At 48.0% G+C, this 27,315-nt stretch overlaps 1 protein-coding gene across 1 annotated transcript in view; it reads right to left on the bottom strand.

Annotated features, from left to right (window-relative positions):
* The window catches only part of NDUFA9 (NADH:ubiquinone oxidoreductase subunit A9), a 63,091-nt gene that overhangs the window by 9,044 nt on the left and 26,732 nt on the right, over nucleotides 1–27,315 (bottom strand). The window contains exons 4-10 of the mRNA XM_029597282.1: nucleotides 22,606–22,697; nucleotides 22,154–22,295; nucleotides 10,385–10,487; nucleotides 2,564–2,631; nucleotides 2,412–2,488; nucleotides 1,626–1,721; nucleotides 203–269 (exon numbers count right to left, since the gene is read on the bottom strand). Coding sequence (XP_029453142.1) covers nucleotides 203–269; nucleotides 1,626–1,721; nucleotides 2,412–2,488; nucleotides 2,564–2,631; nucleotides 10,385–10,487; nucleotides 22,154–22,295; nucleotides 22,606–22,697 — 645 coding nt within the window. The remainder of the gene's footprint in view (nucleotides 1–202; nucleotides 270–1,625; nucleotides 1,722–2,411; nucleotides 2,489–2,563; nucleotides 2,632–10,384; nucleotides 10,488–22,153; nucleotides 22,296–22,605; nucleotides 22,698–27,315) is intronic.

The raw sequence follows: 27,315 nt of genomic DNA on the forward strand, positions 1-27,315 counted from the left end.
AGATTTCTTTTCATCCTCATAAATTTTCATTTAGTGGTGAAGATGAGAGCGTATTCATGGCTTGCAATTTAGACAGCCCAGCTATCAGCTTCTATGCCAGTAGTGTGTTTTTAAATGCCCAGGTATCAGTCCTGTGAGGACCAAGGTGCTCTCAAAAGGGGGAAAGGCCTGCCTGCATAACAAAGAAATCTACTGCACATACCCGATCCACTTTGTCCCGCGTTGTCCAGGGTTCAAAAGGGTTTATCTCAAAGAACCTTGCGACTAGGCTGCAGTTAGTGAAACACGGCACAACACGTTAGTGTCCTGAACTGTGCAGAAATCTCTACAGAACAGACAAGAAAATCCTGCACCAACACCAGACCTCCGATTTACCCTGAGTAATCTCCGTTAATGGAAGTGTGCAGATTAGACATATACCTGTCTGGGCTGGTCTAGGTACAGTGCAAATTGCTGTTGAGATCCCTTCCGGCCCTGTCTTTGTATAGTTTTCCCTGGACAGGGCCGTAGAGTCTGTGTGGCCCAACTAAAACCCTCAAAACAGCAGAGGCAGAACACTAGAGAGAGAGAGAGAACTCCTCCTCTCGCTGCGTTTCTGCCGGGTTGTAAAAGTTACTCTCTCCGTGTAACCCATTCTCCCTTTCGGGTTGCTCAAACTGCAAAGTAACCAGTTTTACAGATACTTTTTAATGACGTTGAGGACCCACATGAAAATGAGACAAATCTATTCAATGTAGTTTTAATTCTCTAAACAGTTAGAAAGAATAAAACATAATCACATTACATAGAAAAGAAGCATCGCTCTGCTGAAAGCAGCCCTTCCCCAGGCCTTTAAAGGTAGAACGTGACTGGAAATGAATACTCTGCACAGGACTCCCAATTATTTTGGGTGCTACCAGCCTGATGGAAGATCTTCCAAGCACACTCTGCAATATCTTCTGTACAATATTACACTTTGGAAGCTCCGTCTGCTACAATGCACTTAAGAAAAGCAGTAGCAATAAATCTGAGACTGAGGTTGTACTAAACATATCCTGAGTGAGGTTCTTTCCTGACATGGTGTGTCTGGGAGAAACTGGACTTTAATGTAGAACTGAGATAGTGGGCCCTTGACACTCCTACGAGCTTGGCCCAGCAAGAGCAGGCACGCTCTCCCCGGTCCCCTTCCTAAGAGAGCTGCAGCACCAAGTGGCAGACAGATCAGTCTGTCAGTGGTGGGGGGATGCTACTGCTCCCTGTCCCCTCTGTCACGCTATTAACAAGCTCCTGGGAGATCGGAGGCTTCTCCTAACCATGCCTCCCACCCCCCATGTGACAGCATGTTATTTTTAAGCACGGGCAGGTTTCACAGTAGCAGCTGCCTCAGGTTACTTAAAAGCAAACCTTCCATAAGGGCACCATTTCATCCCTTGGCTTTGACAGCACCCAGAATTAAGGGGGGGGGGGGGGGGTCATGATACCTATTTTTCTACTGATTCGCTAACCGTTGGCTACTAAGCTGGCTGCTTTTCTCTCTTGCTGTAGTGCTCCGTCCTGTCACTACAGTCTCCATGTCCCGTTCTTAATATCCTTGTTTTCTCAGCCTAACAACCTGCCTTAGAGAAAGATGCAAAGGTTCTACTTACTGATAGAGAGGTCGAGGGAGTGGATAACAAATGAAGGGCCGATGGGCAACAGCAAAGACGTATTCCACTAAATCATGAAGCAGGTATCGATTCGGTCTAAAAAAAACAGCAACAAGACGCAGGGAAATCATTTCCTGTCATCGGCACTACTCCAGCTAAAATCACTCGGACACTCGTGAAGGCTTGCAAAGGACCTCATTCATGCCCTGCCGGACCTCTACAAGCTTTGTAAATACTGATAATGCTTCAGGAGGCGAAAGCTTAAAAATGTGCATCTCTGCCTCTAAAAACATCAGAAACGAGCAGGCAAGTGTCAGTCTGCGTGGGGCTGTCTGGGGTAGCTGTTACCCCTATGAACCCCTCTTGGAATCACCAGTGTCCCGTGCTTTTGAAAAAGATTTGGTGCTTTGAGGTTTGCAAATTAAGTGCCATCTTTCTACCTCTTGTAGGTGCCAAAGTTCAAATGTTCGTGCAAGGATATCCAAACATGGAGCAGGTGCTGGCTGCTAGATAATAAAATAGATTGCATAGCCAAAGCTACCTTGCCAAGATAGACCCATCTCTAGAGCTTATACTGCAATTGGAAAACCTTCTACTACTTTATTTTTCTTAGAAGAAAGCAGCCCTACCCAGCAGCAAGATTTGGCACGAGACACAGTAAGGAGGAGCTTGCTTGTGATTACTCAGCAGTGCTTTACTGCTGCTGCAAAGTTTTCACTCTAATTTGCGCACAGATAATTTTTGCATATTAGAAAAGTACTAGGAGAGTTACTGATGATAACCTACCCAGTCAAAGCATAGACTTTTCCTTTCGAGGCAGGGTCACAGACAGCATTCAGAATAGCCTTTGCGACATCAACCACCTAGCACACAGGAAATTCTTGTAAGCACGCAAAGCATGTCAGGTACAACTGCTCTCCTTCTGTACAGATACCTACATAAATAGGTTGTTTCACTGTTTTCTTTCCGCGGGAAATGAGTGGGACACCCCCAAACCAGCGCATGTCTAGGAAAACAAAGAAGCCAGAATTAACACACACGTCCATTGGCAAACTGTGGTTAAAACTCAGCTCACTGGTTTTAAGCTAGCGATTCACATTTTCCTCCCTCATTACTCCTCTCATGCACTTATGGAGTAACCACTGCAGCCTCAGCTCTGTGACCTCCAGTGCCACCACTGCCTGACCCTCACACTAGTCTTACACTGCAGCAATATCTTCAGAAAAGAGTAAAATGCGTCTTCTTTTAGTATATCATATTTTTCTATTTCCTAACAACTGTTTCCTGCTTCTTTGGACTTCTAGCTCCATCACAACCTCCACTATTGGGACAACAGCAACCTGAATGGGGGTTTCCCTTTCCTGTACAGACCATGGATCGCACTCTTTAACCAGCCAGTAGGGGTTACTGCTGCATGATAACTGTAATACCCTCCCCTTCCAGGGACTGTGAACACTACCTCTGTTGGATCCTAAGGATATAGGGTCAGGTCTAGAAACCAAATAGGAAAATTAGTTTCTTACCTGATAATTTTCGTTCCTGTAGTACCAAGGATCAGTCCAGGACACCTGGGTTGTGACTCCGCACCAGTAGATGGAGACAGACTAAAACTTGTGGGCGGAGCCATATATGCCCCTGTGCCAGTCACAGCCCCTCAGTCTTACCTAATGTCAAAGTAGCATAGGACAGGTAAACTAACTACAGAAACTATCCCCAACGGGAGCCATGTCCAAAAACCCCCAACTGGAACAAAACTCTCAAAACGAGAAACAGCAACCTAACAACTCAACGAGCGGACTCTCCGATTCTTCAGAGCAGCTGGGGCGGGATCCTGGACTGATCCTTGGTACTACAGGAACGAAAATTATCAGGTAAGAAACTAATTTTCCTTTCCCTGTACGTACCAGGATCAGTCCAGGACACCTGGGATGTACCAGAGCTAACTTACCGAGGGTGGGAAGCAGAGAGTCCCGCACGGAGTACCCCCACTCCAAAACCCCCGGCAGTGTCTCGAACATCCAGCCGGTAATGACGTGTAAAGGTATGCAACGACTTCCAAGTAGCCGCCCTGCAAATCTCCTGGGGCGACACCTGAGAAGCCTCTGCCCAGGAAGCAGCGTGGGCACAGGTAGAATGTGCTCGGAGACCCTGCGGCATAGACTTTCCCCGTACTATGTACGCCGAACCAATGGCCTCCTTGAGCCAGCGTGCAATCGTAGCCCGGGAAGCCGGACCCCCACGCTTTGGGCCTGAGACCAAAAAGATGATCCGTAACTCGGAACGGATTGGTGACCTCTAGATAGCGAGGGACTGCCCTCCGGACATCCAACCTCCGCAACTCCTACATCTGTGGCAGCGACGCATCGTGAATGGGAAAAGCTGGAAGCTCAATGGACTGCTTCACGTGGAACGCCGAAACGTTCGTAAAGAGACTCCAGAATCCGAGATCCGAAGGAACGGCTCTCTACAGGACAGTGCCTGCAACTCTGAGACGCGACGCGCCGATGCAATTGCGACAAGGAAAACTACCTTTAACGTAAGATCCTTGAGAGTTGCCCGTTTAATGGGCTCGAAAGGAGACGAGCACAACGCAGAGAGTACCCAATCGAGATTCCATGACGGACAGGGGTGGCGCAATGGAGGACGAAGGTGTTTAGCCCATCTGAGAAAACGCGCAACATCTGGATGCAGAGCCAGGGAACCCTTGTGCCCCTTGCCCCTCAGACACCCCAGAGCCGCCACCTGGACCCTAAGGGTACTGTACGATAAGCCTTTAGCCACGCCGGCCTGCAGAAACAAAAGCATATCGGATACGGGAGCCACGGTAGGAACCACATTGCGCTCCGTGCACCATTCGTCGAAGACTACCCAGACGCGAACATAAGTCATCGAGGTAGACTGCTTTCGGGCCCGCAACAACGTAGCGACTACCGCATCCGAATAACCTTTCCTCTGCAAGTGCTGCCTCTCAAAAGCCATGCCGCGAGCCAGAAGTGATCCGCATCCGCCGAACAAACGGGGCCTTGACGGAGGAGGCCCGGAAACCCCTGGAAGCGAAGGGAAGACGCTATCGACAACTGGAAGAGGTCTGCGAACCACGGTCGCCGCAGCCATTCTGGCGCTACCAAGATTACACTTGCCGGTTGCAATTCGATGCGCCGAAGAATCTTGCCGATCATCGGCCACGGAGGGAACACGTACAACAGGACACTCGTCGGCCAAGGAAGGACCAACGCGTCGACGCCTTCGGCTCCTCTCTCTCTCCGACGGCTGTAAAACCTGGGCGCCTTGGCATTCTGCCAGGTAGCCATGAGGTCCATATGAGGCGTCCCCCGCTTTCGGCAAATGAGGTGAAAAGTCTCCGGCGCCAGCTCCCACTCTCCGGGATCCAGATGATGACAGCTGAGAAAATCCGCCTGAACGTTGTCGACCCCGGCAATGTGAGACGCTGCTAGGTCGCTGAGATTGCGCTCTGCCCAAGCTAGCAAGAGCTGCGCCTCCTCTGCCACGCCAGGACTTCTCGTTCCCCCCTGGCGATTAATGTAGGATACGGTGGTGGCATTGCCCGACAACACCCGAACCGCCTTTCCCCGTATCAGCGGCAGAAAGGACTGTAGAGCCAGACGCACCGCCCGGGTCTCCAGACGATTGATGGACCACTGAGTTTGGGTCGAGGGCCACCTGCCCTGCCCTGACCTGCCCAGGCAGACTGCTCCCCAGCCAGAGAGACTGGCGTCCATGGTTACCACCGTCCAGTTGGGCCCCAGGAGAGACACTCCGCCAGTCAAGTGGTCTGCTTGCGGAAGTGGTAGATGAAACTCCTCTGACACCGGCTTCCAACGGGAAAGCAACGCTGATTGCAAAGGACACAGATGAGCAAAAGCCCAAGGGACCAATGATAGAGTTGAAGCCATAGAACCCAAAACCGTCAGATAATCAGAGACCAGTGGTAGCCGAAGAGACAACAAGCGGCGAACCTGACACTGAAGCTTGCGAACTCTGTCCAGAGACAGGAACACTTTGCCCTTCCTGGTATCGAACAGGGCCCCCAGGTACTCCAGAGACTGAGTGGGAACTAGGTGGCTCTTGCTGAGGCTCACCACCCATCCCAGGGATCGCAAGAGAGCGACAACCCTGTTGACTGCCTGCCGGCACTGAGTCTCGGATTTGGCTCGAATCAGCCAATCGTCCAAGTAGGGGTGTACCAGCAACCCCTCTCTCCGAAGCTGAGCTGCGACCACCACCATCACCTTGGTGAATGTCCGGGGAGCCGTGGCCAGGCCGAAGGGAAGGGCTCGAAACTGATAATGTCGGCCCAGGATACATAACCTGAGGAACCGATGGTAGGACGGCTGGATGCCGATGTGAAGGTACGCCTCTGTGAGATCCAAGGATGCCAGGAATTCGCCGAGCCGGACTGAGGCAATTACCGACCGAATTGTCTCCATTTTGAAGCGTGGAATGCGAAGGCATCTGTTTACACCTTTCAGATCCAAAATTGGTCTTGCGGTGCCGTCCTTCTTTGACACGATGAAGTAAATGGAGTAACGGCCGAAGCCCTGCTGCCCTATGGGCACGGGGGAACTGCCCCTAAGGCTTGCAACCGTTGGAGGGTTCCCCTTACCGCTGCGCGCTTTATGGGGCACTTGCATGGCGACACCAGGAACTTGTCGAATGGGGTCCGTGCAAAATCTAACGCGTAACCTTGAATTATCACGTCGAGAACCCACTGGTCCGACATTATTTGGGCCCATACCTCGGCAAACAACTGCAGCCGAGCTCCCACGTTTGGGACGAACGACCGCAGCTGCTGCGAGGGATGGACCGGCCTCATCTCATTGGGAGGATTTTGGACCCGCGCCTCCCTGGGCTCCTCCCTGACGGCCGAATCTTTTTCCTCGAAAGGACTGGGACCAAGAGGACGACCGTGAGGGTCCCGAACGGTAAGAAGAGCCAGCGGCCCCCTGCGGACGGGATCTTCTGTCGCCGCGGAAGCGGGAACGGCCCGTGAAAGAAGACCGAGATCTAGACCGATCCTCCGGCAGCCTGAATGCCCTATTCTAACCAAGGGACAACATCAACTCATCCAACTCCTTGCCAAACAACAACTTTCCTTTGAACGGCAGGGCCCCTAGATGGGCCTTGGATGATCCGTCCGCCGCCCAGTTGCGAAGCCAGCGGAGCCGACGAGCCGACACCGCCGAAACCATGGATCTAGCCGAGGTACCGAAGGAGATCATGGAGCGCATCAGCACTATAAGCAATCGCCGCCTTGAGCTGATCAGCTTGCCTGGCCTCCCCTTCCGAGAGACCTGCATTAGCCTTCAGATGCTGTGCCCAGCGCAGGCTGGCCCGCCAAGCGAAATTACTACAGATGGCTGCACGGACCCCTAAAGCGGACACCTCAAAAATTTTCTTTAGCTGTACCTCCAGCTTCCTGTCTTGGATATCCTTGAGAGCTGTGGCTCCCGTAACAGGAATCGTCGACCGCTTCGTTACGGCGGACACCGCCGAATCCACTTTCGGCAGACGGAGCAGTTCCAGCGCCTCCTCATGGCCTTGCTCACCTTGAGGCCCAGCTCCGGAGTGTCCCACTCCCGGAACAGGATGTCCGAGACCGTAAAGATGAACGGAAAAGCCACTGCGGGCCCCGTGAGGCCCAGTAGAACTGGGTCCATATTAGCTCCCTGTCTGGGCACCACCGCAGGCGCTTCCACTCCCAGCTCCTGGAGTATAGCCGGGATAAGCGGGGACAGTTCCTCCCTACGGAACAAGCGAACCACCTTAGGGCCGTCCCCCTCGACGGCAGGATTTCCTTTTCCCCCTGCTGGCTGAGACGGACCTTCATCCGGCGCACCATCAGCCCCCCCAAGAGGCTCCTCGGCCAGGTCATCCTCTCCCTGGGAGGAAGAGCTTGAGTCCGTGTCCTGCGGAACACCCCGCAAGGGACGGCTTCGCCGTATGGCGCCCCCATCAGGGCCCGTGATAGATTTCCTCTTCCGGGATCTGGTGGATCTGCCAGATCCCTTCGCTGCACCTGTCTTCCCGGATTTACTGCGGCGCTTGCATTTTAAAAACTTACGCAATAAGAGCGCGAAATCCGCGGAGTAGGAAGACCCGGAACCGGACTCCCCAGATCCGGAATGCACGGGAGACCCCGCTCCCCCGGGGCCACCCCCAGCGGGTCGCCGTTGTGGAGAAAGCGCGGGAGGCAAGCCGCCATCTCCTGCTGCCTCCCTCGTGGTTTCCCGGCCTGATGCTAAAATGGCCGCCGCTCCCGCGCTGAGCGGGAACGGGTCCCCCGGGACTGCAGCGACGGCAGATTCGCGCGCCGGCGATCGTGGCGTTTGAGCCCGGACCCCCGGAGCGGCCCCCGACGAACCCTCGCCGCCAGAAACGCTGACAGAGCAAACTTTTTCTCTAGAGAGCCACGCGCGCGGCAAACCGAGCCTCTTGGCATGCCACGAGCCGCGCGAGCGAGGAGGAGGAGAGAAGCAATAAAAAGAAATTAAATTAAATAATTGAAGCGGACGCGCACCAACAGTCCCCCCCCCCTCGAAGGAACGGAGAGCCGGCACTGAAGTAAAACAGGAGCCGCCGCAAAATAAAAACAGCCAAACTTTTTTTTTTTTTTTTTTTTTTACTACTGCCGCTGTCCTCGGTCCTGAGGCCTGTGTTCCAGCGGGGGTGAGTGAACCGGGCTCCCCGGTGTCACCCCCGACGCTGCTACTGCAAAAGGCGGGTCCTCGACCCTAGCAGCGGCCTCGACCAGGGGGGGATGGTCCCCTCAGGACTTTCCAAAACCCCCCTGGGAGGCAGGACCAGCGGGAATCCAAAGATCAGAAAAAAAGCAGAAAACTTATGTGTTTAACACTAAACAAAACTAACTAACCAAGGAACCCTGACCATAAAGAAAAAACCCCAGGGAACCAGGGCTGTGACCAAACCTGCACCACCTACTGGAGACAGAGTAAGACTGAGGGGCTGTGACTGGCACAGGGGCATATATGGCTCCGCCCACAAGTTTTAGTCTGTCTCCATCTACTGGTGCGGAGTCACAACCCAGGTGTCCTGGACTGATCCTGGTACGTACAGGGAACTAGATTTTACCCATGGTTGCAAGCAGACTGCAAATGAGCCAACCAATATGACACCTTTCTGCTAAAAACTTTAAATCTCTTCGGATCCCTGTAATTACACCTGAAGGCACAGTTCCAACAACTGCAGGTCTCTGTGGCGCACATATGACACCGATGCATCATGATCTAGGCTTGTCCAGATTCACTATAAGGTGTTACTACGGCTCCCTGTGGTGCCGGCAGGAATAGCTGCTGCAAAAAATCCACGAACATATCTGGGAAACAGGTGCACCTCATAAGCAATATGATTAAATGAAACTGTATGCACTGCATTTACAGACTTTTACAATTCAGGACTTAGATATTTTCTTTAAAAAGGCATCATGGGTTGGCTCTGTGGCTGCACTGCAGCGTTAGGGATCAAGATCTAGATCCTCTGCGGGAGGAGGTCAGTTGGTCCTAGGCGCATCACCCGGGAAGCATGCTAAGGCCCAGAGAGGGAGGAAGGACAGCTACACCGAGAGCAGGACCCTCCCAGCCCTGGAGAGGGGGAGGGGGAATACAAATGGGAAGGGGGGAAGAGAAGAAAACGTTTTCAATCAAGCATTTTCTCCATGACTGACTTTTTAAAAAATCTGCTACACTTATACTTCTACCAAAATGAGGAGGATAAATATATACTTAATGGAAGAATCTGACTGGCTCAGCACCCACCTCACGTGAGACACTGGGGCCTTCTGGTTACGATCCGAGTGCTGGAATATTTGTGCGAACACAGATTGCTACAGGTGAGTCTGTGGCTCTTATTAAGGTCTCGCCATAGTCCGCACCACACACGGAGACCTACTTCCCTCAACAGTTTTGTCAAGAGGCGTTTATGGAAACATTCGAGGTGCCTGATCTAGAAAGTGCCACACCTAGGTGAGTCCCACCTCTTTCTTTATGACGGAAAAGCCCAAACCAGCCTGTCAAACTGATCAATACGCGTGGCTCCAATAGGTAAAGATCAACAATGCCCAAAGCTGGCCGAAGGTGTTATCGTTTGGCTGACCTGGGGGGCTGCAACAAGGAAGAACTGGGCCTGAGTGGACTCTTAGTGCAAAGGACTCAGACTGCACAGCAAACAGATCAGCAAGTAAGGGATGGAGGGCGAGGCATTTGGAATAAAGATAATCGTATATTTTTTTAAATGAAAAGAAATATACTGTATATCACACTCCTGAAATTAGAAGACATAGTCAAACTATAAGTTCTGAGATTTACCAATGCAATTCCTATGCCTCACACCTTGGCCACCCTCATCACTATTCCCCCTAAGAACACTGACTTGAGGAAAGCTGATGTTCAATTCCCAGGCCTGGCGTCTGCTGCAGAGGTAGCACTCACTGCTCCTGTCACAGGGAAAGAGTCTCAGCAATCACACAATGTTGATAAACACATGCAGGGTTTGGAGGGACCCTTCACCAAGGTTTGTCACTGGAGTTGCTGGGCTGGGCAGGGGATGTACCCTGAGGAACTGTCAACAAAAAGTCATGGCACCATAGCCCCAAGTAGGGGCCAGCTCTGATTGAGCTGGAAGCTGAATATAACCAGGATAAAAGCACCCTCAGCAGAGTCCCTGCCCACTGTAGTAAGAAACGCCTTCAGGAAAGCTTATTTTATGAGCCAACAGAATCATACTTGCAAAATGATTGAAGAATCTGTCTTCTCTTCCAAACATCTCAGAGGGCTTCATAATGATGGCATCGGGGAATTCCTCCTTCACTACAGTCTCTCCAATAGCCTGAGAAATAAGACGACAAATCAAAAATCAATGAACCAGGTTATAAGCAGTGCATTAGGTTAGCAAAAGAACATCAGGTTGGTATAACCTAATTTTCAAATAGGCTACATCCACTGTGACAGAGCACTCAGAGAAAAGGGAAATGATGTAATCCTTCACAATAGCACAAAAAAAAAAAAAAAAAGCAATTACACAGATGATGTCTTTCAGCCCTGAGAAAATCTCTCTCTAAGTGTGCAGAAGCAGCCATTAACACAAATGTACTGAGCTTGTTTTTCCCCCCCACAGATGCAAAATGGTGAAACCCTTTAGTACATCTGACTCAAGATCTCTGAGTAAAAGTCTAACTCCTCTGGAATCTTTACAGAGGATAGGGCCAGGCAAAGAAGAACTGTGCTAGCCCCATGGCCTCATCCAACTTGTGTGCACTTAACAGGGCAGAAAGAAATATACAGTCCGTGGCCACTTAAAACACCTCTGTGTACATGTGACCGAGACGAGACAAATGGAAACGAAGAACCACGAGCAACTAGGCAGCATGCTACGAAAACTCCCAGGGACCAAGAAAGGAAAGGTCATTTTAAGACAGCAAAGCGTCCCAGGAGTTGGACTCCCATGAAGTAGGAGGGCTGGGACTCCATACCACACCCCAGTTTGTACAAAAGGGAGAGATGAGACTATCAAAGGAGGGCAGGTGGAATTTTTACTTTTAATTCCACTTAGTTATCTCTGCAGAACGATGATTAAGAGAATTTGAAAGTAAAAAATTATTTTGAAAAAAAAATAATAAAAAATAGAAAATATCAACTAAAGAAGATTGAAGATTATAACTTAGGTGAGAAGTGACAAGGTGTATATAATTATCTTGTGTGGGTAAACTTGAAGGGTCATATCTGTATTTTGTGATTTATCGACAGGAGAATAAAAGCCAGACTTTCTTTGTGCTTGTCCCATACTCTCTTGAATTTTGGCATAGGAACAGAGAACATGACGGCAGATGAAGGCCGTTCAGCCCATCCACAACTCCTGCTCAGCTTTACAATCTCTTCTCCTCCCTCAGAGAGGAAGAAAGTGAGTTAGGGTGGGTAGCCAGAACCCCCTGTACAGCAGGTAAAGTAAGTTAGCACTCGGCTAGAAAGAAAGTTTGGTTTGCCTTGTATTCATTTTGACCTAACGGTTGTAAATAAATAAACCACTGCACCAGAAAAGCCCTGGGTCGGGCATGATGTTCCCCTGAGCACAGAGATGGTTCGTATCATTAGTAAGAAACTTTCAAGATACATTAAACAAAATTATGCAAAAAAAGAATTAAGCTCCCAAGGGCTGAATTTTCAGAGTAAAGCCATCTTTGAAATTTGGTCTGGAAAAGGCACCTCTCAAGGTGCTATGGAGCCAGGAAGCAAGGAAAGGCAATGAAAAGTGAGCTAAGCTTAGCATCTCTATATGTGTTCGGTCACTATCACAGTGCTGAGGGAAAAAAAAAAAAAAAAGTTTGTGAACCTCTCAGTATGGAGAACATAAGAACATGCCATACTGGGTCAGACCAAGGGTCCATCAAGCCCAGCATCCTGTTTCCAACAGAGGCCAATCCAAGGGGTGTATTTTTGCACAATTTATACTGAAAATATGATATCCTAATCTAAATCCTGATAATAAAAAGACAATATACATTAATAAATAACTCAGACAAAAAGGATATATTTTGATATAATTCATTCAACCAAAAAGATTTAACATGAAGTTTTCTTGTGTGAAAAAGTATGTGACCTCTTCATTTAGTAACTGTTGGCCACTTCTTGAGATGCAGTTACTTAAATGTTTCCTGTAAGTGTAAATCAGTCTCTCACACTGCTCGAAGAATTCTTCCATTCAAAACAGTTTCAACTCTGCAACGCTTGAGGGCTTTCTTGCATGAAAAGCTTGGCTTAGGTCGGGACGTTGATCTCTTCTTCATTTTGTACTGGACTTACTTGAACGTTTAGGGTTGTCGTCTTGCTGCATCAGCTCAGCTTCGGCTCACGGATGGATGGCCTGACATTCTCCTCTAGAATTTTGATATAAAGCAGACTTCATGGTTCCATCAATGATGGCAAGTCATCCAGGTCCTGATGCTGCAGAGCCTTCACCTCTATGTTTGAATGCTGGTCTCTTTTACTGCCCACCTGGGCTGATGGCCTACATGTGTCTCCAGTAATTAAATTTCTGTCTAGCTTAGCAGGGGACCTTAAGTCCACCATAGTGCTGGAGGATTTCAATTTGTATTCTGCACATTCCCGCACAGGTAGTTCAAGGCAGATATCAAAACCACTCATAAAATAATAAAATAGTTAAGCAATAAAAAACACAAGCAGCACACGGTTATGCAAAAACTTCATTAAAATAATGTGCTTTAATTTTTTTTCCTAAACACCTTAATGTCTGTCTCTGTACATGCAACTCGAGGTAAGGTATTCCCCAATACCGGCCCAATGTAAGAAACAGCTCTAGCATGGAGAGATTGCAATCTACTGTGAACAGTTTCTCTCATGCCATACACACACACACAGGCTTCCCACTCCCGTGTTCTACTTACATATATGGGCTTCTCACTCTCAATCACTTTCTCTGTCACACACACACAAAGGCTTCCCACTCCCATGTTCTCTTTCATATATATATATTTATTTATTTTTAATTTTTATATACCGACATTCTTGTATAATATACAAATCATACCGGTTTACATTAAAACAGGAGATGCAGGAAAAAAGTTACCTTTGTCAAATACATTTAACATTAATAACAATGAAAATTGTTAACAAGGGATAACAACTATGAAAAAAAGAGAAAGGTAAACAAACGTGGAAGAAACATAGAAGTTAAAAAGAAAAAAGAAAAAAACGAAAAAAAAAAAAAAGGTAGCACCAAGGGTTGCACGAAGGGGTGCACAAAGGGGAGTGCCCCTTTGTCGCACCCTTTCGGCGCACGACGCCAGGTGGAATGGCGCCGTTTACCGGCTCGATGCTGGGCTGGATGACATCACAAGGGGGCGGGTCTCATGCTCACTGTTTTTCTTCATAGCGATCTCCATTCACATTTTAAAGCTGATTTTTTTCATTTTTTTTTTTTTTAGCTTTTCTCTTCAATGAAGCATCTCAAAAGTGCCCGGTGCTGATGGGCAGCCCCCTCTGCCTCGGTGCCAGGTGGAATGCGCTGTTTACATACAGGCTTCTCACTCCCATGCTCACTCTTCACATGCACAGGCTTCTCATTCCCATAAATCACTTTCTTTCTCTCTCTCACACACACCCACCAGTCACCTGATCTCTTTCATGCATACACACACACAGGCTTCCCACTCCGTTGTTCTACTTACATATATTGGCTTCTCACTCATAATCACTTTCTCTGTCTCACACACACACACAGGCTTCCCACTCCCATGTTCTCTTTCAGATATACAGGCTTCTCCCTCCCATGCTGTGTCTCACACACACCCAGGTTTCTCACTCCCATGCTCACTCTCTTCACATGCACAGGCTTCTCATTCCCATAATCACTTTCTCTCTCTCACATTCACACACACGAGTCTCTCTCATACACACACCGTCACCTTACCAACCAGTCTCTCTCTCTCATGCATGCATACACACACACAGGCTTCTCACTCCCATGGTTTCTTTCACACACACACACATACACACCCCACAACACCAGGCTTCTTATGCCCATGCTGTCTCACATACCCAGATTTCTCACTTCCATGCTTTTTCTCTCTCTCACACACACACACACCTCCCTGACTAATGCCTCACACTCTCACATACACATCAGTCATTTCCCTGAGCAATCACTTTCACACACACACACACACACCAGCTCTCTGACCAGTTTCTCTCAATCACACACAGGCAGGCTGCCTGCTTCTCTCTCTCACTCACTTACTCTCCCCCCCCCCCCCCCCCGAGCACAAATGGTAGCTGCAGCAGCCTCCTCAGGCCAAGAAAGAAGAATCCCATCGGCCGCGGGAGGCTCATGCTGCTGTCTCCTTTCCTGATTACCGGCTGCTTTGATTGCTCGGGGGCCGATGCTGCTGCCGCCACTGCTACTTTTCCATGCGGCACGGCCGATCTTCCTGCGCACCGCTCTGTGTATCACTTCCTGTTCCGGGTCATGTGGGGAGGGCGAGGGGGAGGCACGGGAAGAAGAAAAGCCCAGCCGTGGGTGCCACAGCTTCTTCTAGCACCGCTGCTGTTCCCACTGGGCTTGAACGTGCTGATAGCCTGGTGGCAACGGCAGCAGGGAAGGAAGAGCAGCGGGAGAGACCGGGAGCACGCGACACACCTGCCGGTGCTTGGCGGTGCCGTGGACCGGCAAAAATCCCCCAATGGCCCGGTCTTGGTCTGCGGACCGATGGTTGGGGACCCCTGCCCTAAGATGCATACCATCTGGTCCAGGTGATTTGCTACTCTAGTTTGTCAATCTGGCCTACTACATCTTTCAGGTTCACAGTGATTTCGTTCAGTTCGTCTGATTCATCACCCTTGAAAACCATCTCCGGAACTGGTATCTCCCCAACATCCTCATTAGTAAACACGGAGGCAAAGAATTAGTCTTTCTGCAATGGCCTTCTCTTCCTTAAGAGCCCCTTTAACCCCTTGGTCATCTAATGGTCCAACCAACTCCCTCACAGGTTTCTTGCTTTGGATATATTTTTTAAAGTTTTTATTATGAGTTTTTGCCTCTATGGCCAACTTCAATTCAAATTCTCTCTTCACCTGTCTTATCAATGTTTTACACTTACATGCTTATGTTTTATCCTATTTTCGTCAGATAGCTCCTTCCAATTTTTGAAGGATTTTTTTTTTGGCTAAAATAGCCTCCTTCACCTCACCTTTTAACCATGACGGTAATCGTTTTGCCTTCCTTCCACCTTTCTTAATGTGTGGAATACATATGGACTGCGCCTCTAGGATTGTATTTTTAAACAATGTCCATGCCTGTTGAACACTTTTAACCTTTGCAGCTGCACCTTTCAGTTTTTTTCTAACTATTTTCCTCATTTTATCAAAGTTTCCCTTTTGAAAGTTTAGTGTTAGAGCTGCAGATTTACTTATTAACCCCCTTCCAGTTATTTTTTTTTTTTATTTAAAAGTTTTTATATACCGTCATTAAGTTATTCACCATCATAACGGTTTACAATAGGGCACCTATATCAAAGGAAAATATAGCTCATAAATTACATGGGTGGTGCCATTAGAATTCGGTAACAAACAAGAGTTTATATCAAAAGACATTACTTGTGGTTGAGTGTTTAATAGAAATTCATCCTGATGGTTGACTATAGTTAAAAATAGGTTGAACTAATTCCAATAGGAGCTGGAATATAGGCATTGGGTGCTATATGCCGCTTATCCTTAATTCATTTATTTAATTTAATTGCCTGCAACGTTCTCCTTCTTGAAGGCTTATTTGAAAAGCCAGGTTTTGAGTTCTGTTTTGAAAAATATGATTGCTCTGGAGTCTGAGGTCAAGGGGCATGGAGTTCCATAATGTGGGTCCGGCTAGAGATAATGTTATGATCACTGTTGCCAAGCGGCCCCACCACCGTTACTTCTCTCACCAAATCCTGTGCTCCACTAAGAATTACATCTAAAATAGCTCCCTCTCTTGTTGGTTCCTGAACCAATTGCTCCATGAAGCAGTCATTTATTACATCCAGGAACTTTATGTCTCTAGCATGTCCTGATGTTACATTTACCCAGTCAATATTGGGGTAATTGAAATCTTACAACAAAAGGAGTCAATACAGTAACCCAATAGGTAAAACTGTCAGTAACAAGGGCAACCGAATAGGATTTAAATTATAGCCTACGTGACTGTGTCATCAAGCCAGACGTTGTGATTTTAACCCAAAATCCAACCGGACCTCTAATCATTCACCATCATTAAAATACCTAATTTTATTAATTGAAAAAAATTTTTTTGAATTTTTTTGAATTTTTGATTTTGTCATAAAGTTAAAAAAATCAATCAAAACGACTTTCAGAAACAGTCTTTGATAGACACTCAACTCCGTTGACAATGTGAAGAAGAAATGATAAGCAATCTCTCAATGCACGGTATAAACACAGCCCTACACGGCCGGTGTTTCGCAAAACAAGCTTCCTCAGGGGCATCTGAAAAATATCAACATAGGAGTATTTGCCAGTTCAAGATGGACACAAAGTCTCAGAAGTTCTTCTGCATCGATGACAAAATAAAACATTTTCATTTATATAGAATGTCATTCATATGTTTATTTATATTTGTCTATGTTTTTGGAGTGATTTTTACTGATCCATTTATATATGTATGTTGCCTTCATAATTTAAGCTATTGCTCAATTTATTTTTAGGTTATCAGACACTTGTACCATGATATATTGAATATAGGAATTATAATAAATCTACATACAGGTAAAATTAATTATTTCTTTTGACAAAGTAATATCTCTGTGGTCACTTTCATGTTTATGTGAGAATTATTTGTATTTACATGTTATAATTGTTTTTTAGCCCCTGAGGCAGCCCCGTGGGGGGTGAAACTCGGCCTGAGTCGGGCGATATTTTGAATTTTGTGTCTCCATTCAAATAAAGAAATTTTGGACAACATCTGGTGTCTAATCCACTGTTTGCCCACACGGCGTTCTTAGATCACCTACCCTCTTGCTTCATCAGGCTGCTATATGGGCCATCAGCATGGATCCCTGGAAAACTCTGCAGCCTAAAGCATCTGATGACTTCTGTTCCTTGCCAGGCGGGGCAGAAGAGTGAGGCAGAGATCTCTTAGCCTTCTTCTGGGTGGATTCCACCACTACGGATTGGTGGAGTAATTGGCTCTTTTGAAAACCTGTAGCTTCTTGAACCAGGTATGTGGTGTCAGTTTTCCTGTTGACTGGAGGCACAGTTCCAGGGTGCTCCCAGCTGTGGTATAAGAGGTCAAGCAGAACCTCGTGGACAGGAATTGCCATGACTTCTTTAGGGACATCCACAAATTGAAGCACCTCCAACATTTTATGTCTGGCATCCTCCTCCATCTGCAATATAAAAGGAATGATTTTGGACATCTCCTTGATAAAACTAGCAAAGGATAGGTACTCTGCAGGGGAGCAGCGCCTTTCCTCCGGGAGTGAAGGTTCTGACAAAAGCACTTCAGAAGCTTGTAAGTCAGAGGAATCGTCCCCCCAAGGGTCATATGGTGAGTCTCCTTCACACCGCGGCCCTTCAGATGAAGGTAGAAGTCCAAATCCAGATGGATGGGAGGGTGGCACAGATGATGAAGCATCGAGATCGGCAGTGGCGACACCAAGGACGGTGGTGGTGGCAGCACCGATGGCATCAGTGTCTTCGATGGACGTCGAGGGACAGTTAAGCCTGATGGTCCAAGAATCGGCTCCGGCATCGGTGGCTCCTGGAGAGGCCCCACGGTCCGCATCTTCATCGTCCAAAGATACCAGAATTGGAATTTATGTCAGGGGAGGAATTGGTGGCTGGGAATGTGCCGATGATCCCAAAGGTGTGGGCACAGATGGAAAGGCACTGATCAGGGTGTCCAAACGCTCGGGAAGCGGAGCCAAAATAACAGGCACCAGATCAGGAGTCTGTATGGGGGCAGGTGCTGTGGTGACTGGAAGCCCTGAAGGGCATGAAGTACTGCCTCTTGGACCATCCGGTCCAATTCCTCCCAGAAGACCGGCATAGGTAACACGGTGCCCAGGGTTGGAGGCTGGCTAGATGTTGCCAGAGGGCCCACAGAAATTTGTGGAGTCTCGGCACCCGGCACCGTTGTAGGTGGGGAACGCCTTGGGGTCCTGGGTCCAGAGGAGGATGGGGGCTCCTCTCCCCGGGACTTTTTAGAAGGTGGCTTGGCTGAGGTTGATACCGCTGTCTTGTCTGTGCCGGCACTGGATGAAGATTCGCGTTAGCAATGCTTCTCGCGATACTCTGCCTGGTCCTTCTCTGGAGCTGAAGTCTTTGAATGGGACGATGCCGGTGACGGACAGTCACCGGAGTCACGATGCTGTTGAGACGTCAATGGAGGGGGGGGGGGGGGGGTGGTCGAAGACAACAAAATCTTCCGACTCGATGCGCTGTTACTTGGAGTCTTTGGAGACCAGCGCTTTGAGGCAAACAAGTGCTGCATCTTCTCCAGGTGGGCGCGGCAGCCTTTAGGGGTCATTTGAGCACAATTAGTGCAATGTTGGACATCGTGGGAAGGCCTGAAGCATAGAACGTAGATGTCGTGAGGGTCCATAATGGACGTAGTCCTCGGACACGCGGGGCACTTCCGAAACCCGGTCACCATAGTGAAAAAGGGGGCGGCGCGCAGTCTGTGGCCGTCTGGCACTGATAAGTACAATGCCGGGAACAGACCGCAAAAAACATGGTAAACTTACCGGAACGTTAGTGGAGGTTGGTACACGATGTGAAACCCAGGGACGGAAGAAAATTTGAAGAAATATTTGAAAAGTTCCGTGACGAAAAATTGTGAGAAATTCTCACAGAGCTCCTAAGAACTGCGAGGCAACTGCTGCGCAGAAAAAAAAAAAAAGAGAGACTAAAGGGGGACCCCCGTGTGGCCACAGGGTTAGTGGCATACTGGGCATGCTCAGTGTGCCAGTCAAAAGCGCTCCGTGACAGGGCTCCATCCGATGATGTCACCCATATACGAGGACTACCATCCTGCTTGTTCTGGGAGAATCACTGTAATCGTCTCTGAATCAGAAGGTACATTTTTTATTTTTTTTTAAAGATATCTGGGCTCAGCGCTTACTAGCTGAGTTCAGAGAGTCTCCAGCTGCGGGGGGAAAGGCTTTGGCCGTCACCACCATGCTGGGCTTCCTGCACCCACTTCCTTTCAGCTGCCTAAGCTGTAAAGTCCACACTGGGAACCAGCTACCGGAACAAGGCACAACTCTGAGGGATCTTGGAAATCACCTCAGGAATTCTCAACTGGGGGAGGGAACTTTTAGGTACCACCGCAGGAGAGCTGGGCTCAATTTTCTCCAATTTAAAATGTAGAATTTCTCTTTCCAAAAAGTACAATCCCCATAGGGAGAGGTACGTCAACCATCTGCTGGAGACGGAGAATACTGGAGGGCTGAGGTCGTGGCAGGGGTACATATGCTGTGATGTCAGCTTTACAGCCTTACTCCATCTCCATCTGCTGGCAGGGGAGACTAACTCATTGGTCCCAATTCGATCTGGCTACATGCTAGGAAATTACTACTTTCCTGATAATTTCCTTTTCTTTAGTACAGACAAGCAAGAGGCTTTCCGTAGAGACACCAGAATGGGATTCTTCTTTGGTTCTGTCTTGGAGCCTGCACCACAAATTCCCAGTGTCTTCAGGGTCTGGGAAACCAGGGCCAGCAATTCATCTCTATGGAAAACGAGTAACATGATCCAATAAGGTTCTAAACCCGGAGGGATTTCGCCATCTTCCAAGGAATCTGGATCCTCTTCTTTGTCCGTGCTGTCCAGTCCCTGCCAGGAATACCCTTGGTGAAGCGAGACATGTCTTGAGATCTGCTGATAGGGCTGGGAGAGGAAGGCCTTACCGGCTGTGGTTCTGTCCGGACAGGGGCAAGTGAGGCAGACTGCGCCTGTACAAAGGCTTGAAGGCCCTGAAAAAATTCCACCCAAGAGAAGGCAGCTGGGTCCATACCTAGCCCAGGAAGTACTGGAGTAGGTGCCACTGAATTTTCCTCTCTCATGGAAGACCCAGCCCCAGGATAATTGAGATCTGGGGTACTTCTGGCTAAGGTTGTGGCTGACCCATCCTCAGAATGGGAGGAGCCAGGTTTGGTAAAGTCTGGGGAGGCAACTTCCCTGGGTCTCCTCACAGTGCTGACACAAGTAGGAACCCAGGTCAGACTGTATAGCTCTAGTATGACAAGCAGCCCAGAGAGAATGGCGCTTATGTTTCTTTGCTGCCGGAGCCATTATAGACAGCAGCTGCGAATTCAGCCGGTACGCACATATTTCGGGCACCTAAGCAGGCCGCAGCGAGGCACATGCACCGCCCATGCGCTCGAGAATTCTGCACCTCTGTAGTTTTGCACGTTGTGCGCGACATCGTGTGCAGTGCACGCGCAGAGCCAGCTCGCACCACGTGTACCCAAGCTGTAAGGAGGGTAATACAAGGCGCACAAGAACACGCCGACATGGCCTACCATGTGGCGTGCCAACTAAGCCTGAAGCAGGACCTAGCCCACTGGGGGGGGGGGGGCACTCAACCCACTCAGATGCCACTTTCTTTTACACCAACAGATCAGGAACATCAGTATGGCGCTCCGAGTAAGGAGACCGGAGGAAGTCTTACTGAAACTCTTTCAACGTCTCTGATCAGGAAAGCCTCTTTTTTTCTTTTAAAACTTACCTGGGGGCTCAGTGCTTACCAGCTAAGAACAGACATGGTCTGCAGCTGTAGGGTGAGAGGGCTTTGGCTGTCACCGCCGCGCTCGGCTTCCTGCATCTGCTGCCTTTCAGCTGCTTCAGCAGCAAAGTCCATGCTGGGAACCGGCTACTGGAACCAAGGCAAACCTCTGAGGGATCTCAGAAATCACCTCAGGGATTCTCAACTGGGGGAGGGACCTTTAGGTATAACCACAGAGAGGGCTCAATCTTTCTTCAATTTAAAGTAGAATTTCTTCTTCTAAAGGGTACAGCAATCCCGATAGGGAAAGCACATTCACATCTACTAGGAGACGGAGAGATACTGGGGGGGGCGGAGATCACTGCAGGGGTGTATCTAAGGTGACGTCAGCTTTGAAACATGACTTCGTCTCCATCTGCTAGCAGGGGAGCATATAACCCATTGGTCCTGAGTCCATCTGGCTACACACTAGAAAAATAACGGATACACTGGAATTGTTCCCAACTCCCAACAGATGTCAGGAATGTGTTAGAAGGAAAAGTAATCTACCTCCATCTTGAAACTTGGAAAAACATGCAAGGGGGGCTCAAGCAAATCCTAACAGGAAGTCACAGGTAGAGAAATACACATAGGTACAGAAAACCCAAGGAAATCCACCCATCACCAGGCTGCAGCCATTCAAAATTAAACCTGTGCTGCACCACACAGGAGAGGACAGTGGGCACCACAAGGACTCAGCCCATGACTAAAAACATCTCCTTCAGTTGGTCCTTCACTGCCTGCTGCAGGATGATCTTTTACTTAACTTTAAGCAATTTGGGTGTGTAGCATCCTTGATATTGGTTATCTATCACCCCTCCTTGTGAACTCTGTTAATCTGACAAGTTTCTCTCATCTGTGCCATTCTCCTCCACCGCCAATTCCTATCTCCGCTCTTCCCACCTTGCTGTGCCGTATATGCCTGGAAAAAACTCCGAGTTGGTGCATCATGATCCCTCTCTGACCACATTCAAATCCAGTCTAAAAACTCACCTTTTTTAGCTTACTTTTAATTCCTAATCACTTCTCTACAATAAATACACTTCCCATAGACTGTTTGTCGTGTATGTTTGTCTGAACAGACTGTAAGCTCCACAGAACAGAGACTGTCTCTTGTGTGTATTGGCACAGTACTGTATATATGTCTAGTAGCACTTTCTAAGAGATAAGCAATAGTAATAGTAGTAATAATTATTTTATCATGATAGCCCCAAATATGTTTTTAGTACCTTGGTTCGAAGGTACTTGGACGGACTCTTCACATCAGCATTCAGATGAGATATGTGGATCAACTTCTCAACTCCAGCGTTCCGGGAAAACTGAGCAATGTCTTTAGGAATATTCACAAACACATCCTCAAAGCGGAAATTCCTTGAATAAAATTACAAAAGGGACTTTCAGATCAGAATCCTGTAATAGGTCGGTTGCTTTTAAGCTTTCCTTTAATATGCTTGTTACTAACATAGTAAGGCTTTCAACTAAATCTGTACGTAAAGCAAAACCACTTTGTACGAAAGGAAAGCAAAGCTGCATTGTGTGTTGTGGCACATGAAGTGGAGGCCTTAGAAGATAACAAGCTTGCTCTAGCCTTGCTTTCTGGCCTCATGTATGTTATTCAGTCTTTTATACTCTTCTTTTGGAAGTGTCAGGCCTATAAGGTGCAAAAAATCAAATCCATTACCTTGTTTCCCATTCCCTTCCAAGAAGATTAATCACAACATTGGAGTGCTCCAAGGCTCTTCGGATACTGTCTTTGTTTCGGGCATCCCACTCCTGTAACCACAATAAAAAGTGAAACACGACACAAAGCACAGGGCATGGCGAAGAAAAATGGGGAGCAGGCAAGCCTAGTGCCAGTCTTTTTGCAGAGAACGATAACTTCTTGGTACACTCTGCTTTATCTACTAAAATGAAACTATTGGCACACAACAGAGAAAAGCCACCCAGAGCCCAGACTTTATAAAGAAAACCCAGATATAAACCCAGCACTGCGGTGTTTGAAAGCAAGTTCCCTAAAATTGACAATAAAAGTTCTGAGGTGAAGCTCTGCAAGTACAAGTCTGAAATCTAACCCAGGAAATATTATCGCGTGCATTCTTTAGATACAGAAAGTGTAGCGTCTCCTGGGAGAAGGGCATTGGAGCATTTTGCATGCAGCAAATGTTGCGTATGCTTGGTAATGCCCCGGACATTAGTACTTATGAAGATAGGTTTCTGTGAAAGTTTCTTGAAAACTATGTTCTACCCGCAGAAAAAAGTGGGGGAGTTCCCTTAGGTACAAACTTAGGCCTGATTCACTAAGAAATTTCTCCCATTCTGGGTCCATGGGAAAATGCCTTGATGAATCAGGCCCTTAGATTATGAGCTCTCTGGGGACCAGGAAATACTCACAGAACCTGAATGTCATCTGCTTTGATGTGCCTGAAAGATGGAAATAAATAAAACAAAAACAGCGGAGGGAAGGCACGTGCAGGAATTTCCTTTTGAAATCCCCACGTGTACCATGAGATGCGTGCATTGCTACGGCTTCAAACCTAGTGCCAGCCTGCACTTCCAAAGAGAAAATCCCCGGAGAGTTTCCCTTTGAAAAGGAGCCTGTGCCCTTTCCAAGCAGCTCATAATTCACTTCTACATACTAGTTTATTGCTAATCTAACAACCACCCCAGAATAACTGCTGGCAGATAAAGCTTAGTATTACCAATCTCTATATCATTCAGTTGATAATTAAAATTAACAAAATTATTAAAATGTCCTGAGAAGATATCAATCCCTAAAGTTTTTAGGTGCTATGGTGCTAATCCTCAACAAAACCTCATATGGGCATCAGAGTGATGGCAGTAAAGCATCAGATGAACAGTGGATATCAATCAGCCAAGGGGGAAAAAATGCCATCCAGCCGGTTGACCACATTTCACGCCTGGTGCCTGCCAGGTCATATTCACTACTACGTGCTACTGTGGTTCAGCCCAGTGCCTTGGGGAGCAACACATGTGGGCCGCAGGCCCAGAACGGTAGCTACCAGGAGCAGCACAGGTAGGGTGCGAAAGCTGAGAGCAGAAAGTTTGCCCTCAGGCCTAAGAGGGGCTCCACCAGGCCACTAGAGGTTCAAAGGTGCATTTTAAAACCCTATGCGCGTCAAATCCAGGAGATTTGTGCAGAGGTCGGGCCGGCATGCGTCATGCAAATTTTAAAAAGCGTAAGAGTATGCACAGGTCTCCCGGTACGCGCACAAAAATGTTTTTTTTTCAAAAAGGGCTGGAGCATGGGTGTGGTCTGGGCATGGGCAGTCTTAGCTTTTGGGTACTTGCCAGGCTCTTATGGCCTGGAATGGCCACTGTTGGAGACAGGATGCTGGGCTTGATGGACCCTTGCTCTGCCCTAGTATGGCAAGTTCTTCTTCCTAGATTTCTCAAAGAAATCTGCATGAATGTATTTACGCGCACAAGCACGCGCCAAAATAAAGCTAAAGAGGTGAGCAGGGTTTTAAGTGTTAGGGCTAACGGGGTAAAAGGTAGGCTAGTTTAGCAGGGAGATTAAGAAGTCCTATCCTTTATCTGGGCGAACTGGGAAAACTGATAATTGCGTCAATGCAGGCCTCCTAAAATCCCTCCGCCTGCGCGCCAGAGGCGGCTTTTGTGCACATTTGCGGGCGTCCATATAAAACTGTGCCACATGTATATGCGTACAGCTTGTTTTATACCATGCGCACATATACGTACATGTTATAATACGGCCGTGTCCTTTGGTGCGAGCCGGCACAGGCGTGTACGAGTGCCCGCACGGATGTTTCAAAGTTATCGTCATAGATGGGAGGAAGACAAAGAGGAAGAGGATGGAAAGAATGAAAGGTAGGGAAGGACGGGCGCAGATAAAAGAGTCTGGAAAGCAGATGACGTGGTAGGACAAGAGATGTGAAGAAGAAAAACTTTAAAATTACCTTCCCCCCCCCCCCCCCCCAAAAAAGAGCAAAGAATAAAATAAACTGAAAACATACAGAATTTTAAAAAAAAATTAAAGTTTTAAACTTTATAAATTATAAAGAATAAAATATTTTTTTCCATTGCCTTCTAAGTATTTTGGCTGGTACCTAATTTTCCATATATTTTTCCACCCCATTCATCACAGCCTCATGCAGGGATCACACTGATACACAAAGCATGAATACAGCGCAGACAACTGAAGCCCCTGTGCTGACAGCACACAAACACGTAAAGCATGAATGCAGCATGGATCGTTGAACAGAAGACTCAGAAAATGAGAAAAGGAGAATGGCCAAAATAAAGTTATTCAAGAAATTCTAAACAATTCCAGGAATAACTTTTTTTTTTTTTTTAATTTTGCCCATTCTGTTTATATCTAGAAGTCTTTTATATATCTAATGGCAACAAGCAAAGGAACACAAAAAGTCAGGTTCTAATATTATAAAAATATTAATCAAAGATGATAAACCAGCTCTTAGCCCAAGGGCAAAATGGAGAAATTACTTACCTGATAATTTCGTTTTCCTTAGTGTAGACAGATGGACTCAGGACCAATGAGTATAGTGTACTCCTGATAGCAGTTGGGAGTCGGAGTCAGATTTCAAGCTGACGTCAGCCTACATATACCGTGCAAGAAGCTTAGCTCTTCAGTATTCTCCTCGAAAACCAATTGTGGATATATGTGTGCTCTAATAATCAAGTTAACCAAGTTAATCAAGTTAACTAGGACTGGTTCAACTGATTTCCAATTGGAGACCGCCAGTGCACTCAACCGAAAAAACGCAGAAACCCGGCAACTATGGGTGTCTTGAACTAGGGGTAATACCTGGCTTACCCATGCTTGTCTTGCTCTTGGGGATTGTCACCAGAGGTTTCCTGATTTTGGGGCAGCCGGGGGCGGGATGCTGAGTCCATCTGTCTACACTAAGGAAAACGAAATTATCAGGTAAGTTATTTCTCCATTTCCTAGCGTGTAGCAGATGGACTCAGGACCAATGGGATGTACAAAAGCTACTCCCGAACCGGGTGGGAGGCTGCCCCTGGCCCATTAGTACTGCCCTTGCAAATGATGTGTCCTCCCGGGCCTGGACATCCAGGCGGTAGAACCTGGATAAGGTATGTATGGAGGACCATGTCGCTGCCCGACAGATCTCAGCGGGTGACAGCATCTTGGTTTCAGCTCAGGACCCTGCCTGGGCCCTTGTAGAGGTGGAGACCTCCCTGCCTCTAGATAGGCCACCTTGATTACTTCTTTGATCCAGCGGACTATGGTTGCCTGCGAGGCCACTTCCCCTTGTTTCTTCCTGCTGTGAAGGACAAATAGGTGGTCCGTCTTTCATATGGATTCCGATCTTTCCAGGTATCAGACTAGGAGTCTGCCGATGTTTAGATGGCGAAGACGGCATGAGTCTTCTGAGCCCTTATGTTCGTCTGGAGATGGTAGAGATATGGTTTGGTTTAGATGAAATTGAGAAACCGCCTTCGGAAGAAAAGAGGGGACAGTGCGTAGTTGTATGGATCCCGGTGTGAACCTGAGGAACGGTTCTCGACAGGATAGGGCTTGAAGCTCGGAGGTGCAACGGGCTGAACATATTGTCACTAGGAATGCAGTCTTCAAGGTCAGTAGCCATAGAGACAGACCGCGAGTAGGTCTAAAGGAAGCTCCAGCTAGGAAGTCTAGTACTAGATTGAGATTCCATAGGGGCACCGACCACTTTAAGGGTGGTCGGATTTGTTTGACCCCTCTCAGGAAGCAGGAAACATCTGGATAGGTTGATAGAGTGATGCCGTCCACTTTGGCTCTGAAGCAGGCCAGCGCGGCCACCTGAACCTCGAGGGACTTGAGGGACAACCCCTTCAAGCAGTCCTGCAGAAATTCCAGGATCATGGGGGGGATTTTGACCATCCACAGAAGGTATCTCGCAGTCCTCACACCAGGCCTTGAATAGTCTACATATTCGTATGCAAGCTAGAGACGTGGAAAACTTGCGTGCTCGGAGCAAGGTATCAATCACTGCCTTAGAGTATCCGCTCTTCTTCAGGCGAGTCCTCTCAATGGCCAGACCGTAAGAGAGAATAGAGTCGGGTCTTCGTGGAGGATCGGTCCTTGCCGGAGAAAGTCCTTGTGTGGAGGTAGGCACAGAGGGTTCCCCGCAAGAAGTCTTCGCATGTCCATGTACCATGGCCTTCTTGGCCAGTCTGGGGCCACTAGAAGTACTAGCCCCCTGTGGTGTTCTATCTTGCGGATGATCCCGCCCAGTAGTGGCCATGGGGGAAAGGCGTACAGCAGGTCTTCATGTGGCCAGGTCTGGACAAGGGCATCGATTCCCAGGGATTGTGGTTCTCGTCCGCGGCTGAAGAACTTGGGAACTTGGGCATTGGACCGGGTTGCCAGGAGCTCCATGGCTGG

This window comes from Rhinatrema bivittatum, chromosome 4 (genome assembly GCF_901001135.1).
Source record: "Rhinatrema bivittatum chromosome 4, aRhiBiv1.1, whole genome shotgun sequence".
Lineage (NCBI taxonomy): Eukaryota > Metazoa > Chordata > Amphibia > Gymnophiona > Rhinatrematidae > Rhinatrema > Rhinatrema bivittatum.